This window comes from Choloepus didactylus, chromosome 1 (genome assembly GCF_015220235.1).
Source record: "Choloepus didactylus isolate mChoDid1 chromosome 1, mChoDid1.pri, whole genome shotgun sequence".
Classification (NCBI taxonomy): domain Eukaryota; kingdom Metazoa; phylum Chordata; class Mammalia; order Pilosa; family Megalonychidae; genus Choloepus; species Choloepus didactylus.
Genome location: NC_051307.1, coordinates 139471107 through 139490465, shown reverse-complemented (window position 1 = coordinate 139490465; position 19359 = coordinate 139471107). Strand labels below are relative to the sequence as shown.

Genomic DNA, 19359 nt, shown 5'->3' with positions numbered 1-19359 from the left:
ACTTGTGGGTCAGCGGTGGAGACCATCTGTGGCAAGACTGAAATGAAGGTTTAGACTCTTGCAACAGCCTTACATCTCCAGGAACACCTGGGAGGTTTGATTATTAAAGCTGCCCTCCCTCCCTAATTGCTCAGACACACGCCCCACATTCAGGGCAGACAGCACCAACAACACACCCAAACTTGGTGCACCAATTGGACCCCACAAGAATCAGACCCCCACACACCACAAAGACAAAGTTGGGGAGAACTGACTTGGGGGAATAAGTGACTCACGGATGCCATCTGCTGGTTAGTTACAGAAAGTGTACACCATCAAGCTGTAGATCTGACAAATTAGAGATTCGTCTTTGAATAATCATACATATCCTAAAAGAACCCTATCAAGTAAAGCAAATGCCAAAAGGCCAAAAACAACAGAAAATTTTAAAGCATATGATAAAACCAGATGATATGGATAATCCAAACCCAACCATCCAAATCAAAAGATCAGAGTAGATACAGTACTTGGAGCAATTAATCAAAGAGCTAAAGACAAACAATGAGAGCATGGCACAGGATATAAAGGACATGAAGAAGAGCATGGCACAGGATATAAAGGACATCAAGAAGACCCTAGAAGAGCATAAAGAAGAAATTGGAAGAGTAAATAAAAAAATAGATGATCTTATGGAAATAAAAGAAACTGCTGACCAATTAAAAACATTCTGGATACTCATAGTACAAGACTAGTGGAAGCTGAACAACGAATCAGCAACTTCGAGGACCAAAGAATGGAAAATGAAAGAAGAAAAGAAAGAATGGGGGAAAAAAATGAAAAAATAGAAATGGACCTCAGGGATATGACAGATAAAATAAAACATCCAAACTTAAGACCCATTGGTGTTCCAGAAGGGGAAGAGAAGGGTAAAGGTCTAGAAAGTGCATTCAAAGAAATTGTTGGAGAAAACTTCCCCAACCTTCTATACAATATAAATACACAAAGCATAAATGCCCAGCAAACTCCAAATAGAATAAATCCAAATAAACTCACTCCAAGACATTCTGATCAGACTGTCAAATACTTAAGAGAAGGAGCAAGTTCTGAAAGCAGCAAGAGAAAAGCAAATCACCACATACAAAGGAAACAACATAAGACTAAGTAGTGACTACTCAGCAGCCACCATGGAGGCAAGAAGGCAGTGGCATGACATATTCAAAATTCTGAGGGAGAAAAATTTCCAACCAAGAATACTTTATCCATTAAAGTCCTGCCCTACTTCAGATACTAAAGGGAGACCTGCCAACAAGAGAAACAAAGAAAGGAGAGAGAGATGGAAAAAGGTTCAGTACTAAAGAGATTCAATATTGGTTCATTAAAGGACATTAAGAGAGAGGGGGAAAAATATATCTGACAAACATAAACCGAAGGATAGGATGGCTGATTCAAGAAATGCCTTCACAGTAATAACATTGAATGTAAATGGATTAAACTCCGCAATTAAAAGATATAGATTGGCAGAATGGATCAAAAAATATGAACCATCAATATGTTGCATACAAGAGACTCATCTTAGACACAGGGACACAAAGAAATTGGAAGTGAAAGGATGGAAAAAATATTTCATGCAAGCTACAGCCAAAAGAAAGCAGGATTAGCAATATTAATCTCAGATAAAATAGACTTTAAATGCAAGGATATTATGAGAGACAAAGAAGGCCACTACATACTAATAAAAGGGGCAATTCAACAAGAACAAATAACATTCAGAAATGTTTATGCACCCAATCATGGTGCCACAAAATACATGATGCAATGGATGTTTCCATAATAACTGTGGGAGACTTCAACACATCACTCTCTCCTATAGATAGATCAACCAGACAGAAGACCAATAAGGAAATTGAAAACCTAAACAATCCGATAAAACATCACATCCCAAATCACCAGGATACACATTCTTCTCTAGTGTTCACAGAACTTTCTCCAGAATAGACCATATGCTGGGACATAAAACAAGCCTCAATAAATTTTAAAAAATTGAAATTATTCAAAGCACAGTCTCTCACCACAATGGAATACAATTAGAAGTCAATAACCATCAGAAACTTAGAAAATTCACAAATACCTGGAGTTAAACAACACACTCCTAAAATAAATGGTTTATAATGTAGAATGTTGGGTAACTAGCAATAGAGAGCAATTAATGAAGGGGAAATGATAACCCAATAAGAACAGATAAACTATTGTGGGTAAATTTAACATTCTGGAATGCCCAGGAATGACTATGGTCTGTTAATTTCTGACAGGTATGGTAGGAACAAGTTCACAGAAATGTTGCTATATTAGGTTATTTTCTTGGGTTAGAGTAGGAACATGTTGGAAGTAAAGTAGATAATTTAGGTTAGTTGTCTTTTTCTTACTCCCTTTTATAGTTTGTTTGAAATGTTTTTTTAATTGTATACCTTTTTTTTTAAAAAAAATTTTTTTTTGAAATAGTTAATTGTTTAAAAAAAAGTTAATTAAGAGTTAATGACAATCAATGCAATATATGATACTGGAGTGGATCTAAGAATGGAGGAGAAAAGCTCAAAGGGGGCATAAGGAAAAATTAGAATATAGAATTTAAGCTTTATATCCATATTAATTTTCTTGAATTAACTGCAGTTAAGTTAACGATGTAAGTGAATATCCTTGTTTGTAGGAAATGTACATGGAAGTGTTATGAGTTCAAGGAGTATGATATATGCAACCTGCTCTCAAATGTTCAGAAGATGATAAATGGGTAGATAGATAATTGATATAAAGATAATAGATATAGTTGTAAGAAAGGGGGGGGGGGAGTTGGAAGGAAGGAAGGAGAAAGAAAGGTACTGCAAAGGTAGCAAAATGTAAAATTGGTAGATACAGATATCTAGGGGTGGGGAGGTGTTGAACTTCTCTGTATGGGGTTTGTATTGTATTTGCAACTGTCCTATATGTTTGAAATAATTTCAAAATAAAAATTTTAAAAAAAAGGAAACATCTAGGAAATCTTTAAAAATATGTTATTTCACTTCTTAACATTCTCTTTTATCATATCATAGACTCTCAAAATTACAAATAAATATCAACATATTTATCTCTTTATAGTGAGCTCTCTGGGGGGAGGTTTTGTCCATTCCCAAAAGTTAGTACAATGTCTTACATAGAGTATGTGTTCTTACAAGAGAATGAATTAATCTGAAATCTTATTAATCCAAGCATCCATCCATACTTGAATCTCCTTAACAAAATCTTGAGCCTTTGTCAACACCTCCAAGGACAAAAACTCACAATTGCCGAAGTTGCCCAATTCTTGATCAGCTATGCTTCCTAGAGTTAATGAAAGTTTATCTCCCTCTAATGTTCAACTATTGATCCTTTGCTCTACTCATTGAAACTCTATGGCAGAAGTTTATTCTGGTTCACATGAAGTTCTTTAAATATCCAGATCCAAGTTAAATGAAGTGCTCAAACTATACGACTCAGTAATTCTACATGGGTATATACACAAGTATATATATACAGAAATGTGTACATGAATGTTCATAGCAGCTTATTCATAATTACCAAAACTGGAAAAAACCCAAATATCCATCAACTGAATGGGTAAACAAAATACAGTATATCCATGCTATGGAAAATTATTTGGCAATATAAAGGAATGAAGTACTGATACATATATAACATAGATGAACCTGGAAAACATTACATTAAGTAAAAGAAGCCAATCAATCATTATATAATCAATCATTATACTGGGTAATTCCATTTATATAATATATCCAGAATAGACAAACTCATAGAGACAGAAAGTAAATTACTGGGTGGCAGTGGTAAGGGGGAGAAAAGAATGGGGAGTGACTACTAATGGGTAGGAGGGCTCTCTTTGGGATGTTAAAAATATTCTGAAATTCAATAGTAGTGATTGTTACATAATTCCATGAATATATTTTTTAAAACACTGAATTATACACTTGAAAAGGGTGAATTTTATGGTATGTGAATACCATAGCTTCCCAGTAAAGCTGGAATTTTTTTAAAAAGTGCTCAAGCACATGATTATTCTTATGGATATTGTAGAAAGAATATGTTCTACTGTATTACTATACCTTACAGTCCAAATATTCAATGACTCTTTATGATTTCAATGCAGATAAATGCCTTTCATTTAAAACAGATAAAGAGAATAAGTAGTTCTTGATATTAAAACTAAGAGTCCATAAATCCACAGAAAATGAAAAGGTAAATAAACCTCACTAACTACAGCAAAACTAAAAACCTCCCAACCCCCACCCCCCAAAAAAAATTCTAATATAAAAGGGTAAGAAACTTAAGGAAAATTTTCATTCATTACTCTACTTTAATGAAGACCAAAAAGAGTTTCAGGTGATATTGAAAAAAAAAAAAAAAGAGCTGTGATATGACTAGCTTTGTTATCACAGTTCAGTCTATGTAATGTTAAAATTAAAGGTTTTATTTTAAATATAGTTTAGGGATTCATTTTGCTAATCAGGACTTAATTTACTTAGCCTTCTGATTTGGTCAAATGCCAATTTCCCGTCAGAATTATCAATGACCTACTATATTGCCAGCTAAGAATTATGTCATAGTTTAGTTAATAGATACCTAACTATATTATTAGTATAAAGAAAGCATTATCATTGTTTCTAAAATGAAACATATATAAGTTAACATTCATTTCTCTGTGAACAAATATGCATATCCATACTCAATCCATCTAAGGTTAAAAAAAAAAAAATGTATAAGCCAGTGTTTGATTTATCATTTCCTCTTACAAACCATTGGGAATGCATTTCAAATGACTCAGGGATAAGATTACTATGGAGTTGTGGTATTTAACCCCATGCTAAATTTAAAGTATACCTATATCCAACTCCAAGAAAAACCCATGTATCTTTCACAAGTATTTCTAAGTAAATATTAAATTCAATATTCTAATGATACCTTTTGCTCCACCTTCAGAAACTGGGCCAATTCTTCCACTGTTAGGTGATCCTTCTTGTCACTGTAGCTCAAGAGCAACAAATAAAGGTCCCGTCTCAATGACATCATTTTGTAAAAAACACAGAACTCTTCAAATGTCAAAGTTCCCTGGTTCTCATCTGTATCAGCTTCCTGAAAGGGGCACAGGGAAAAATAAGGCACGGCGAGAATCTGACATAGGAAAACATAAGGCAGGGTGAGTTTGGCATAAGAAATTCAGTACCAGGAAACTGTATTTACTATAAAAAGTTAGTACACATTTAGCAAAAGATGTATACACATTCTTTTCAAGAACACAAAGCACATATAAGAAATTGACCATATATTTGGCCACAGAGGAAATTTCAACAAATCATAAAGAATCAATATCATACTTTATACAAATCACTTTTTCTGACTGTGGTAAATTTATAAATCAACATCACAACAAAGAAAGAAAAAAAAAGTGTGTATGTATGTATGTATGGAGGGGACAACATTTCAAAATAGGAAATGATGCTAGAAATTATGAAACATACAGAAGTGAACAAATGCACTACATATCAAAACTTGAATAATGAAGTTAAACAGTGGAGGAAAATTTGAAGCTGTAAATAAATTTATCAGAAAGTAAGGTAGATTAAAAATAGCAAGCTAAGAATTCAGCTTGAAAGGGTAGAAAAAATTAAGAAAAAGAAAATAGAAGGAAATAAGGAACAAACAAAAGCAGAAAGCCTTGAATTAGAAAACAAACATAAACATAACATTGAAGGTGAGCAATGAAACCAAACACTGGTCTTTTGAAGAAACTAATAAAAAAGAGAAATCTCTGTAAAGACTAATCAAGAACAAAAGCAAGAAGATATATTTAATGCACAACCAAACTACCAATCTCTTGTCGGCTTACGAACTAAACATTACCTCCAATCAAATTTAATTTTTACCTATAAGAGAATCTATCTTGATTCTGTTATAGGAAGTTATTGCTCTTATAGTTATCAGAATCATTGGTACCTCCTGCTTTCTTTCCATAGAAAAGTCTTAACAATCAATAAAGATTGATTTTTGTTTGAAATTATTTGTTTCTAACAATTATTCAGTGAGCAAATATCACTTTGTATCACACTTATGAATGACTGAACTTGTCATAAAACCATAAAATCACGGGGGATAAATAATGAGCAACTAACCCATCTATATGATCTTCATTATAAGTGAATACAATCAAACTGGACAAAAACTGATAAAGAATGAATGACATTTGAAATGCATGGGGTTTTTAAGTGCACTCAGCTGTTACATCATTTTAAACATAGATTTGAAAGTTAAAGGGCTCGACACTTTTTTTAAACCTTGCTAACCTTGAATCCACTTACAAGCAAACCTTTTGACCAATATTTAGGTCATACACAGTTTGTATATAAGGCTGACTGTACTTGCCTTCTGTTATTTTAAAGGTAGAATAGATAGGGCTACAGAACATTATGTTTTTGGTGTGTGAGGCTCTTGGTTGGAGGTGCTTTACCTCCTAAGGAATTGAGTCTAATGGCTACATATCTGCATGAATTTATTTCAAAATATCTAACCCTTGATACACACATGACACATTTTTCAAGACTTCCTCATAAATGCCTAACCAATTAGGAATAATAAAACTCTAGGGTTTAAGCAGTAGCATCTAAAGACATCAAAAGAGGTCATCTGTGCCTCAGAAGATTATTTTAGAAAACATTAGTTGAACCTTGCACTGTAACAAAAAATCAAAGAAAAATTCTAGGAAGTCTTTAATCTCTTTACCAGTCAAGAAAAGGAGAATGTTCTTAAAATAGTACTAAAATCCTCAGTCCTATCACACCCGCTGAGAATATGTACAGAGCACTGCTGGATGCCAGAGCCATGGCGGAAATGTACTACATATGGCAGGCACAACCACTTATGCAGAGACTTCTAACTTGATAAGTTTTTAATACTAAGGTCATCAAAGATACTCGTAACATTTTCATAAAGTTGCTAAAGGATTTACCTTGAACCCGTAAGACATTTGACATAAACATTTCATGGTTTACCCTCTAGAGTACTTGGTACATTCAAGATAAATAAGTTTCCAAGGGGGAAAAATATAAAACAAAGTAAAAATAGTTTAATATCTCATATACTTCCAAACAATACTATCATTATTTCTATAGGCTTAGAGGTCGCTGTCCTCTTTTAGCTTGGTCTCTCTTATTTAATCAGCAGCTACTTCTTCAGTACCATGAACATCTCCAACGGGAAGGAAGAGATTGGGAGATGGGGCTCACTACAGGCCAAATGTGCGATAACGGAGTGTTAGAAACATGGCAAATCTTTCCAAGCAGTTAGAAGACTTGCTCTACTTGTGACAACTCGTTTCTCTCCAAACTCTCTCATTCTATTTCTGGGGTCTCTTACATAGCATAACTCCTTGTTTTCTCTTCTTTCCTTTCCCTCATGTTATATTCCAGTGCAAAGGGACTAAGCTCTCCGCAATGCAAACAATCTCCAACCAAGAGCTTCCCAAGAACAGGACCCTGTAAGGAATCCCAGAACTGAGCAAGCTTCCATTTCCCCTTCACTGGTACAATTCATATCCCATGTTATTCTGCCCTTACCACTCTAAGAACAAGTTCTTAGAAAACAAAGAAAGCAAAAAACATTAAACATCTTAAAACATCACCTCCCATGTTTATTTTTCCATGTACAAAGTGTCACTTACCTAGTCACTTCAAATAGAAAATAACTACAAAACATGCCTTATGGATACATACTACTTCTCTCCAAATAAGAACTTAATAAATTAATATTCTATTAATTACTAATAGTCTAACATTGTCTTTGTCCTGACTTAAGCTTAACAGTGCTCATTTGTGCACCTTAGCTTAAGAACTAAATACAATCCCAGTGGGATGCCACAGAATAAGTTTGGGTCCAGGGATTTTCCTTAATGCTTTATCAACCACGAAAGTGCACCTAATCTAACATCGAAAAGCAGTTGAATGAACCCCTGGAGAGCTCCCTAAATGGTAGGAGTGATATAGCACTCGTAGGTCTTGTGGTTCTAAATCTTGACAGGCTCCTCTGAAACAAAATACAGGGCTCTTGAGGATTTTAGAGAAATTCTATTTTTTTTTTCATGTTACTTAGTCTATTCTGATCCCTGATCCTCACAGCAACTTTGTAAGGATGACAGATGAGATATTATCATCCTCTCTAAGGGATCTAGCCAAGTTTACTCCACTATTTTATGTCAAGTAAAGAGCTTATAATTACTCTCTGAAAACAGCAACAACAGAAAAAGGAATTTTAGAATGTGAAATTGTGGGTACATGTTAAGTTTATGAAGTTTTTTCACTTGATGCAAAATGTCTCTCTTCATTAAAGAAAAATAGAACTGTACAGAGTGGGTAATATTAATTTCCAACAAAACAAAATCACCTTTTAACAACAACCTCCAACATGTATTTTATATAAGGCTGATGAAATTGTGAAAACGTACCTGAAACATTTGTCTGACTTTTCTTCGGGGCAGATTGACATTTAGTTTATGCATCAATTGGTGTATCTCTTCAATATTCAACAAGCCATCACCATTCTTATCGGCTTCCTCAAAGGTCTGCTTCACCCACATGCAGAAGGGTTAAGGAAAACATTTGTGTTTTCATCAAAATGAAAGCTGCTCCCTCATGGAATACTCAACAAGGATATTTATCAGCAACACAAGAACTTGCATAGAAAATGCCCAACTCATAGGAATGAAACAGAAGGGGGGGGAAATATATAGGTGATTCCCTCTACTATGAAATGAGAGTCAAACCAGATTATATTGAGAGCCTCTTTAACTCAAAACTTTCTATGTATCTTACCCAAATTAATTACTAAATCTATTACTGCAAGAAAACACTACACCTTCTCAATTACAAGGAAAAAAACTCTACACTACTGGTTCTAATTCCACTCTAGCAAGAAGATACTAGCTTAATTCACTTCTCCATTAGCAAACTACATAAACTTAGAATATTTCCATGAGACTTTATATATTATCCTTTTTTAGTTCTCATTCTCTGAGCAGTTTTTCTCAATTTACCTACCATGTTCATAACACAAATCTTCTGTCCTTATTAGTTCTCACATATAAGGTTATGAAGCACATAGATGGCATATAGTAAGAATAGCCTGGTATTGTAGTTCTCAAGCACTTTCTGTTCAAGACTCTCTTTATGATGTTATACAATTTTTCAAACCCCAAAGACACCTTTCCAATTTTAGGCCTCATATTCTCCTTTTATGCCTTTTCATGTAGTAACTTGCTGCCTTCACAATACCTCAGGGTACATGCTCTTCTCCGTTCTCCTCTCTCATTCCCATTCAAACATTCAGAAAATCGTTACCACTGCAGGGACTCCAGAGACCATGATTCAATCTCATCATCACTCAGATGAGGATATGAAACTAGAAGGGAGGGAGACAGCTTCTACAGTTTACTAAGAGAGTCAGGTCTCAAACCCAGGTCTCTAGCAACCTGGTCCAGTACTCCTTTTCCACCTGTAGACAAGGCCTGTCTCTGTTCTACATTCCCCTTCCTTTTACTAGGCTTCACAGCTCTTACCTATAGGCCGAAACTTCTAAGTCACAGGCAACAATATGAAGTACAAGTCTGAGAATCAAAGTAAGGAAAAGGCATAGAACTAAAACAGAGAAATGGGAGAATGGGAGAGTGTTGCCAGTTTGAATGTATTATGTCCCCCTAAACGCCATTATCTTTGATGCAGTCTTGTGTGGGCAGACCTATTAGTGTTGATTAGATTGTAATTCTTTGATTGAGTGTTTCCATGGAGATGTGCCCCACCCAACTGTAGGTGATAACTTTGACTAGATAATTTCCATGGAGGCGTGGCCCCGCCCATTCAGCATGGGCCTTGATTAGTTCACTGGAGCCCTATATAAGCTCAGACAGAAGAGCGAGCTTACAACAGCCAAGAGGGACACTTCGAAGAACACACAGAAGCTGCAGACGAGAGAGAGTTTGAAGATGGCTGTTGAAAGCAGACTCGTGCTCTGGAGAAACTAAGAGAGGACAAATGCCCCAAGAGCAACTGAGAGTGACATTTTGAAGAGGAGCTGCAGCCTAGAAAGGAACATCCAATGAAGGTACCCGATGGCTGATGTGTTACCTTGGACACTTTATGGCCTTAAGACTGTAACTGTGTAACCAAATAAACCCCCTTTATAAAAGCCAATCCATCTCTGGTGTTTTGCATTCTGGCAGCATTAGCAATCCAGAACAGAGAGTATCAGAGGAGAGGGTCAATGGATATATCAGCTTAGTAAGCGGATGACATCAAACAAAAGATTAACTAAATTCCCAATGGTAACACAGCACCTTCCCTATGTGATTCACATTGACTGTAGGAGACTGTACCTTAGAAAGTAAAAACAACTAGAAAGGTAACAGCTTATTCCTTCTGAAGTTAAAGGAAGGTGATGTGAAAATCACCTTTTTTCACATTTTGTTCTCTGTATAATATTTTAAAATAACCAGCCCAGTTCTTTGAAGTTCAGTTTTTCCTCAAAGAGTTCAGTCAGGACCTCATTATATATGACATCTGTAAGTTAAAGGAAGCCCCAGGTCTAGGGAAAAAATAACCAAAGGATCAAAAGGGGGAAAGATTTGGGCCAATTACTCTTAAGTAATTGAATCTCATTTTTCCCCATTTTTTGGGCACACAGCACCCACTCCATGGGTCCCATTTCTACAGAGACTGCTCTGCACCCTGCAAAGTATTTGGCCAGCATTCAAAGAAGTGCTGAATGAGCTTAATGACAGCAACATTTTCATTCAAATGCCTTGGATTCCATAATTCTTTGGCAAGCCTCACAAAAGAACAGGCACAGCCAAGCCCTATAAACAAGTACATCCTGCAGATACAAACCCTTTAGGATGTGCCTGTGTCTGCAAGGCCTTCTGTGTCAACACACAAACTGGCTTTGACAGCTGGTTTAGGGGAGATGGGGCTGGTAATGAAAAAACAGAGATGGAGTCAGACTTAGGAAATAATACTCTAGTCCTGAGTCAACTGGCTCTGTGACAGTGGGTCATCCACATCACCTCTGGGGGCCTCTGTTTCTTCATCTACAATATCAGGGAGCACAATTAGATAGCCTTGAAGTCCCTTCCAATTCTAAGATTCTATGAAAGGAAAAACCATTCTTTCCCAGTCACAATGCACACAATATAAAATTCAGTTGCAGGTAAAAACTTTCTGATATATTATAGCTGTTCTTAATAAAACTTGAATGTTCAGGAAAACCCTGAATTAATGATTCTCATCCATATACACATGACAATTTTAAGAAAATAAAAGTCATTCTGCAGAGAAAAACTAGGAGATTAAAAACAGAATGAAAAATATTAGAATTTCTACCTAGATTTCTATCTACTATTTTCTAAGCACTAAGTAAGAATATTTAGTGCAGGAGAGGACAAACTTTTTCTATAAGGGCCTGATAGTAAATATGTTAAGTTTTGCAGTTTATTTGGTCTCAGTTACAACTATTCAATTTTGTCACTGTCACACAAAACACAACCTACAGGCAATACATAAATGAATGGACACGGTTGTATAGCAATAAAACTTTATTATGGGAATGGAAATCTGAATTTTATATAATTTTCATATGTCACAAAATTTTATTCTTTTGATTTTCTCCAACCATTTAAAAATGTAAAATCCATTCTTGGCTCAGGGCCTGTCCAAAAAAAGGCAGTGGTTCAGATTTGCCCTGTGGACTGCAGTTTGCCAGGCACCTGATTCAGAAGGAAGGTATAAAACTTTAATCCACATCAAACATCAAGGACTGCCTCAAGTTCTACTAGAGACAACAATTTCCTTCATGGGGTCAAGATAAGATGCGGAGAAGATGGAAGAGAATGGTTTCACTAGAAAAAGTGCAGAGGCTCTGTGCCAGGCCATCGTCCTTGTATGTAGGGCCACTGAGCTTTTGGACTTCAATCTATCTGCTACTTCGGCAATAACAACAGTGGCTATTATTTATAAAGTGCTTACTATGTTTCAGACACTTTTCTAAGCACTTTACCTATATCAACTCATTTGATCTTCATGCAACTCCTCAGGGTAGGTGCTATTGTAAACATCATTGCCATGTTACAGATAAAGATTCTGACAGAAAAGGGTTTAAGTAAGTTGCCTAAGTTACACAGCAGGTGACAGTTGGGAGTGGACCCAGGCTGCATAGCTCCAGAGGCTTAGTCCTTAACCATGATACTACATTGCTTCCAAAAGATAGAAGTTTGCCTCTGACTCCATGCAAAGTTGCCATAACTGCAGAAATAACTCACTTTATACTTTAGACTGGATGGATATTCCCATAAGGTCACTTAAGATTCATTATTCTCATTATGCATTCACAGTTGAAATTTTTAGTCCTAAGTAAAATCCAATAATAATGAACATCTCAAATCTGTTCTCCTCAATGAATGTAATTAGAAGTATTATCAAGATATTATCTAAAACCCTGTCAAATTCTGACAAATCTGCATGAGATTGGTTCTCTGACTCAATACAACTTTCCCTGTTTTTGACTTTAGTTTTTTCTTTACTGACACTCATTAATTTCTTCCTTCCCTCTTTTTTTCTTCTTCACTGACATAAACATCAAATATCTATATTTTTTGTAATATTGTTCCTCTGTGGAGTTCTGGGATACTTGCTTTCCAGGTAGCATATTTCCAGAATATGGAATCCTCAGCTATCAACCTGGTTAATTCAATTATGAAAACTTTCTAGTGCCAGTAAACATGCACAAATAAATCAAGCTCAAAAAAACTATTGCCCATTAAAGCAAAAAAGAGTCTTCCACAATTAGTGCCCATTTCTCTCACTGGCCTATTTCGAGGATTAAGGGAGAGACTTACATGGCTAAAGGCTCTCTGGAACATTGTGAATTTGTCCGTGCTAACTGGGTGGGGATAGCAGGATTGATTGTCACTCCCACAACCATTGCCTTCCTTCCCACTCTTGCTAAATAGGAACCTTGATTTTGTTCAGGTTTATAAGGGTCATGTGCTTTCATGGAGGTGGGAACTGGAAGGAGGCTGAATCTTGACAGGCCTTAATACAGCTATCCTCAAAGGATGGTCCTGGAAGTTTCTGCAACCATGACATCCTCCCTTTTCTGATTATATATCTATGTGAGGTTAGATTTTCTATATATATGTCAACCAAAACAACACATGAAAACAGATCGAATTCAAAAGCAGATAGGAGAATCCAGCTGTGTTCTTTTTAAGCCAGACATTAAAGAGACTGGCAACAAAGTAAAGCAACACTGCTCTTCTCACTAAACTGTTTTGCTTTGAAAAATATAGCTATTTTTATAAAAATGTTATGTCAACATATTATGGAGTTAATTATTTTAAAGGAATTAAATATATTTTAATTCTCAGATTTTTCTTGCCAGGGATTGGTTTAGGAATGAGCCTGCAAGAGCAATTCTGGCCAGCAATGAATCTTTGGTAGACTTCCGGAAAGTTTTTCTTCGTGAGAAGAAATTTTGCTGTCTCTGAGCACAGCTGTGTTTAAGCTGCTGCCTGAGCTGGTGCAGCCCTCTATGACCATAAAGCTGTCAGCTGAAGGAGTATGCCAAGATGCTGAGAATGGCAATCGTGGCTCTCTGATGACATCATTGAGCCACTGAATTAACTGACCCTGGAAGTCTCTATCTCAGATTCCTGTCAAGAGGAAATGAATACTCTTTATTGTTTGAAGGCGCTGTTAGTCTGACTTTCTGCTGCTTGCAGCAGGAAGATTCTTATTGATTCATTATTTTTGTTTGTTTGTTTTTGTCAAATGTTAAGGAGCTAGGAACCCAATTCACAGAATAAGGCTTGAAGGTTAGCTCCTATGTTTGTGTTTTGTTCATTTATTAATCCCACTTGCATTTATCTGCACACTGTGAATATTGAAAAAAATACTATGGCTCATCAGCTTAGAACTTCACACTGTCAAGATCTTTCATGGGCTGGATATTTTCAGTCTGTTCCAACAATATCCTCAGTGAGGGATTATAGATAGATCAGCACAAATTTATCACCACTCTCAGGGAAAAAAATACTAGCTCACACATTCTAATGAAAGCAAGGTTATTCTCTAAATGGACAGAGAAACATGCACATTAAGGCCATTCAAAATGTGAAGAAGGGAACCAAAGCAGTCAACTAGTCTAACACACTCACTCTACAGAGAAGGAAATTGAAGCCCGAGGGGCTATGGTATATGCCCAGCTCAACCCCAGCAGAAAGGGTGCCTGCAGACCAAGCACGTTCATCATTTATCTTGGCAGCACTGCAGGACAAAAGATTAGGTTTAGTCAACAATAAGACTCCAGCTTCTCCAGCAATTTAAAGAGGAAAAATGTTATTAAATTAAAAAATAACTTCCCCTTGAGTAGGAATCAGTTCAGTTTCCAAACTAAGTTAAAAAGTGAGAAAGATAAAGCAGAAAGGAGCTTAGTGCCTGGTACATAATTGGAACTCAAAATGTATTTGTTAAACAAAACTGACTTGATAACAAAGTGGGATTTTTTTCTAATTCTCTAATGTTTTCCTGGTTATAGCTAATTAGTACTCACACAATAAAACAGGCAATATTACCATATGCCTTAGGAAATTTTAGGCTGCATTTGAAGATCTCTCAGATTGTAGAGTCAAATTCAATCTCTTCACGAAAAGTTTGCAACTGAGTTCATACAAGCTTAAATTTCTCTATCTTTCATGTCCATATTCATTTAAAAATGGGGTGAGAATGAGGACAGGAGATAAAGATGCAAGGGGTAAAGAAAAAGGCAGAAAGGAGAGTGATTTTAAACTTCAAAATTATGGGGAAAATACAATCTTATCTTCTCACTTTCACTCTCACTCACACACACAGCTCAAAAATGAAGTTCTAGAGAGGATATTGGTCATGGGTCCTCTGCCTTTTGGCAAGGGAGTCTTCATCACTGATGCCAGCCATCAGGTACTTGAGGCCTGTTATCCAGGTGCGGGCCTCCTCGGGGTTGGAGGTGATGAGGTCCAGGGACTCCATGTGGTTGCCATGGTAGATGGTAAAGCAGCAGCTGGGGTCGAAGTTCCCCTCGGCCAGTCTGTGGAATACTTCAGACTGCCGGCCCTCGGTGACTTTGTAAATGGAGTCGATAATTACTGGGAGGGAAGCGAGGCACAAAGGTATATGGCAGGTGAAGACACACAGATTAAGAAAAAAGGAAAGTAAAATCATTGTTTTAAGCTTAGAAACTAAGCATGAACAAAGTCGTTGGGTGTGAGCTGTGGTTTTAAGTCCAAACGTAAAATAAATGCCTACCATTTCCTATTAGGAGCCTTCTCCACATTTTGCCTTCCTGGGAAGTGTTGACAATACCCTACAAGCTTTTGATACAGGATGTGATGAACCTTATGATAGAAGGATAAATATGCTCACCAGGGCAAGCAAACTGGTAGAAAAGTTGATTAATGAAAAGGTGGATTTACAGCTTACATATTTGTGAAAGGAGAATATATCATGACCCAGAGCAAACTTTGGGGTTTTGCAATATCTTTCTGGACAAGATAACCAGAGAATATTGTCATATATATAATATGTAATATATATTTTGTAATATAAAGGTTAGTGGGTGCTCTTACTAAAGGGCTGTCTTACATGTAAAGGGAACTCAATAAATGTTTTTGGAAACAGAAAGGAGTGGAGGAAATAGAAAAGAGGAGAAAGGGGCACAGAGGAGCAGAGAGGGACAGAGAGAGAAAGAATTTATTAAATTCTTTCAGAGTTTGCAGTGCATTTATATTGATAATATTACTGGGACTCAATATCACCATTTGCCCCCTTCCCCATGGTCTCACACATAATCTTAAACAGTTTTCTAACTATGGATTCTAAAGCTTACATATATGGTAGAAAGTCATATCCATGAAATTTCTTAGTAGAGGAAAGAATATGTTATTAGGCCAGAAAAACTGAACTTTTCTCAATGCAATGAAAAAATCTAGGAAGACCTAGTTTCAAATCCTGGCTTTGGCTTTATTCACTATGTAGTGTGTACAAGCTACATGACATCTCTGAGTCTCAGGGCCAATTAGGCCAATCATATTCTCAGTTTCCAGCCTGAGATGAGAAGTAAAGAGTCAAACAGCAATTAGCAGAAGCAGCTAAAACTGAAATAAGCACAGAGTGGAGAAGGAGGCATGAGTCAAACAAAACTATTAAGAAACAGAAACTACTCTCTGTAGGCAAATACTTAGAGCAATGTGCTAAGAAGAGGCAGTACTGATGCTAACACCAATACTATTAATACTAATAGTATTAATTAAATATTAATTAATATTTGAAAATTATTAATTTTTTTGAAAATTTTGAAAAGTCTGGGGAACATGGCAAGCACTATAAAAGTTCTATGCTTCCAGCTCATTCAATCCCACACCAATTTTATGAGGCAAACACTATTACCATCCCCATTTTACAGTTGAGGAAACTGAGGCACAGAGAGATTACATAACTAGAGAAGTATATGGCTAATGAGCATCAAAGTTGGGATTTGAATTTGAGCTATCTTCTGGTCCCTGAGGCCATAGCCTCGACCAGCACATATCAGATAAAAGCAAGGTCTCTGAAATGAACTCTCTTTGTTCAAATCCGACCTCCACCGCTTACTAGCTGTGTGGCCTGGACAAGTTTTCAACTTCTTTAAGCCTCAATTTCCCCATGTGTAATGATGAGGATAACATCACAGAACTGTATCTACTTTATAGGGTAGTTGTCAGAATTTAATGAACTAAGCCATGCATGTGACCCTAAGTCACTTAGCAGGAAGCCATGGTAAATGCCTAGTAAAATTATTATTATGATTGTCAAAGTGCTCAGGCATAGAACTCAGCACATGATAGTTATTCAGAAACAACAGCTATTATTCTCTAACCCTTAAGTATGCTGAGCTACATGAAAGCCCTCTGGTCAAAGCCTGGGCTACTCTAGGCCCCAGGAGTTGGGGAGGGTGAGGTGATGGGTGACTGGGGAAAGCGCAAGGTTCCCTTGAGACCAGTGACCTTCTAGGGATCTCACTCAGAATAGTTAGAACCCTCTGCTGTTCTTTCTCTCTGTTTAAAATCAGTATTTTATGCCAGGCAGATTTGGACAAGTTAATTAAAAAAAGTCTTGAGGACACAATATTATTTCCATTTAACAAACAAGGAGACTGAAACTCTACGTTGGTAAGTGACATGCCCGAGATCACAGACCTCGGTGACCCACATGCCCTAATTTCCTACCGGACATCTCCACATTGGTATCTCCATGGATCCTCTAACTGGGCAGGTCCCAAGGTCCTTTGTCCTATGCAAGCCTAGCTGCAGACCTTCTTTCTGGATCTCTGAAGTCATTTGGTGGCATCACTGTCCCATTAGACTGAGCCCTGGATACCTTCCTCCTCCCTACCTCTGCATCTCCACCTCCCCCAACATGATCAGTCACCAAGTCTTATAGATTTGACCTGCTATATATTTATACTCTCCTCTCTGTAATTGCAGGCTTGCCTTAACTCAAGCAGTCACTTGATTGTTGCTAAAATTTCCCAACTGGAGTCCCTGCTTCCAGCCTTGTCCTCCTCCAAACCAGGAGGACAAAAAGAAAAAGAAACAATAGCTATTATTATAAGGGACCATTTACTATTTTCCTCTACCTTTGCAAGACAATAGAGCTTATTAACTGATCGGTGGCAAAACTCTAACTCAGGCACCAGTCAATGCACATTGCAAAACTCCAGAGTCTAACCTGGGTTGTTAAAACATCCTTGAAATAAATCCCTCCAAGATTCCAACCCACATAACTTGATTTTATAAGTCCACCTTCCCAGTAAAATGTTGGTGCTACAAATAATGAAGGAAAATATTTTAAAGCACATCATGTATTTATTGTCTACTATATGTAGAGGGTAGAGTGGAGTCTGGAGTAGATAGGAGGAGGGAGATTTCAAGGAGCTAGTGATTAGTTGTAGCTAGAAGAGAAACTTGCAGGGAAAAAAACACAGAAAAATTGAAAGGAAAAATTGTTAGTGGCAACTGAGTAGCACCACTCCAAGTGATTGGCATTGGTAGAGAGAATACTGTAAACGGCTACACTATGATGTAGAAGACAGAGCAGGGCTGTTAGAGGTAGAGAGGAACAAGGGAAGAGTCATAAATATATAGAAACATAAGACCCACTCCATTCATGCCAGACCTAAGAGCTCAAGAGGAAAAGTAAGGGGAGGTAAAGTTGGAAAGGTGGGTAGAGGCTAGAATATAGTGGGCCTGGAATGACAGGTCAGAGATTAGCATTATCTAGTTAGTAGAGCATCATCAACTGTTTTGATCAGAGAAGCACTGGCAAGGAGTTTTGAGTAATCGACTTGGACCATCTGAAACATTGGCTTTTGATTTATCGCTGGTTTGTTTTAAAGCATGAATCAATATCTTAATGACTGTACATATGCCATCTATGCCTCCCTTCTGCCTTTATGGCAGAGCCTCGATTTTCTTCTGTTATCAACCCATTCCCAATATGACTCATGAGGAAATGAGCTTGTGCCCAGCACCAGTTCTGATGAGTCTAAGCATATTTTGGTGGCCTCATTCCTACTGCTTGCAATTAATTTAGGTCTGGACATACAATCCAGTTCTAACCAAAAAGACATGGGCAGACTGCTTTGAAGAAGGGTCTGGAAAGAGGCTCTTCTCTCCTAAAAAGGAAATACCAGAAGGGACCATCTTTTATCCCCCTTCACTGTCATGTTGGGTTGTGTGGCCCAGAATAGCATTTATCAGATGGCTAGTGCCTTGACCAACACACAAGGAGGGGGACAGAACCAAGAAAACTGCAGGGAAAAAGAACTAGAGCCTCAATGCCCCACACCTGAGGCCTGTCTCTTTCTTGAGTTTCTTGTTATGTGAGGCAATAAATGTATTTATCATATAAGCCTAATTTAGTTGAGGTCTTCTGTTACTGAAGAGGAAAGCATCTTCACTGAAAAACAAATTCAGAAGAAATTAGCCATATGGAGTTGGTTAGGAAACTTCACAACATGCCACCGGGGAGGTGAAGAGTCCCTATACTGAGGAGGTTACTATGAAAACAGGAAGGAAGGGGCCGATGAGAGAGATGGTACAGAGGACTCGACATGGACGTGGTGTTGAGTGTAGAAGGTGTGGGAAAGAGAAGCTTTAACTAGGAGTCAAATAAAAACTCCTTAACTTGATATCACTAAAATAATTTCATTAATTCATTAACCAATTAACTCTGCTTACAATAT

At 37.0% G+C, this 19359-nt stretch overlaps 1 protein-coding gene across 6 annotated transcripts in view; it reads right to left on the bottom strand.

Moving 5' to 3' along the window:
- Positions 1-19359, bottom strand: part of PLCH1 (phospholipase C eta 1) — a 262393-nt gene that overhangs the window by 97742 nt on the left and 145292 nt on the right. For 3 of the 6 annotated variants that reach the window (XM_037842070.1, XM_037842071.1, XM_037842073.1), the window contains exons 4-6: positions 14980-15223; positions 8501-8630; positions 4969-5178 (exon numbers count right to left, since the gene is read on the bottom strand). In XM_037842070.1, coding sequence (XP_037697998.1) covers positions 4969-5178; positions 8501-8630; positions 14980-15223 — 584 coding nt within the window. The remainder of the gene's footprint in view (positions 1-4968; positions 5179-8500; positions 8631-14979; positions 15224-19359) is intronic. The other 3 variants (XM_037842072.1, XM_037842075.1, XM_037842083.1) reach the window with 1 other exon arrangement.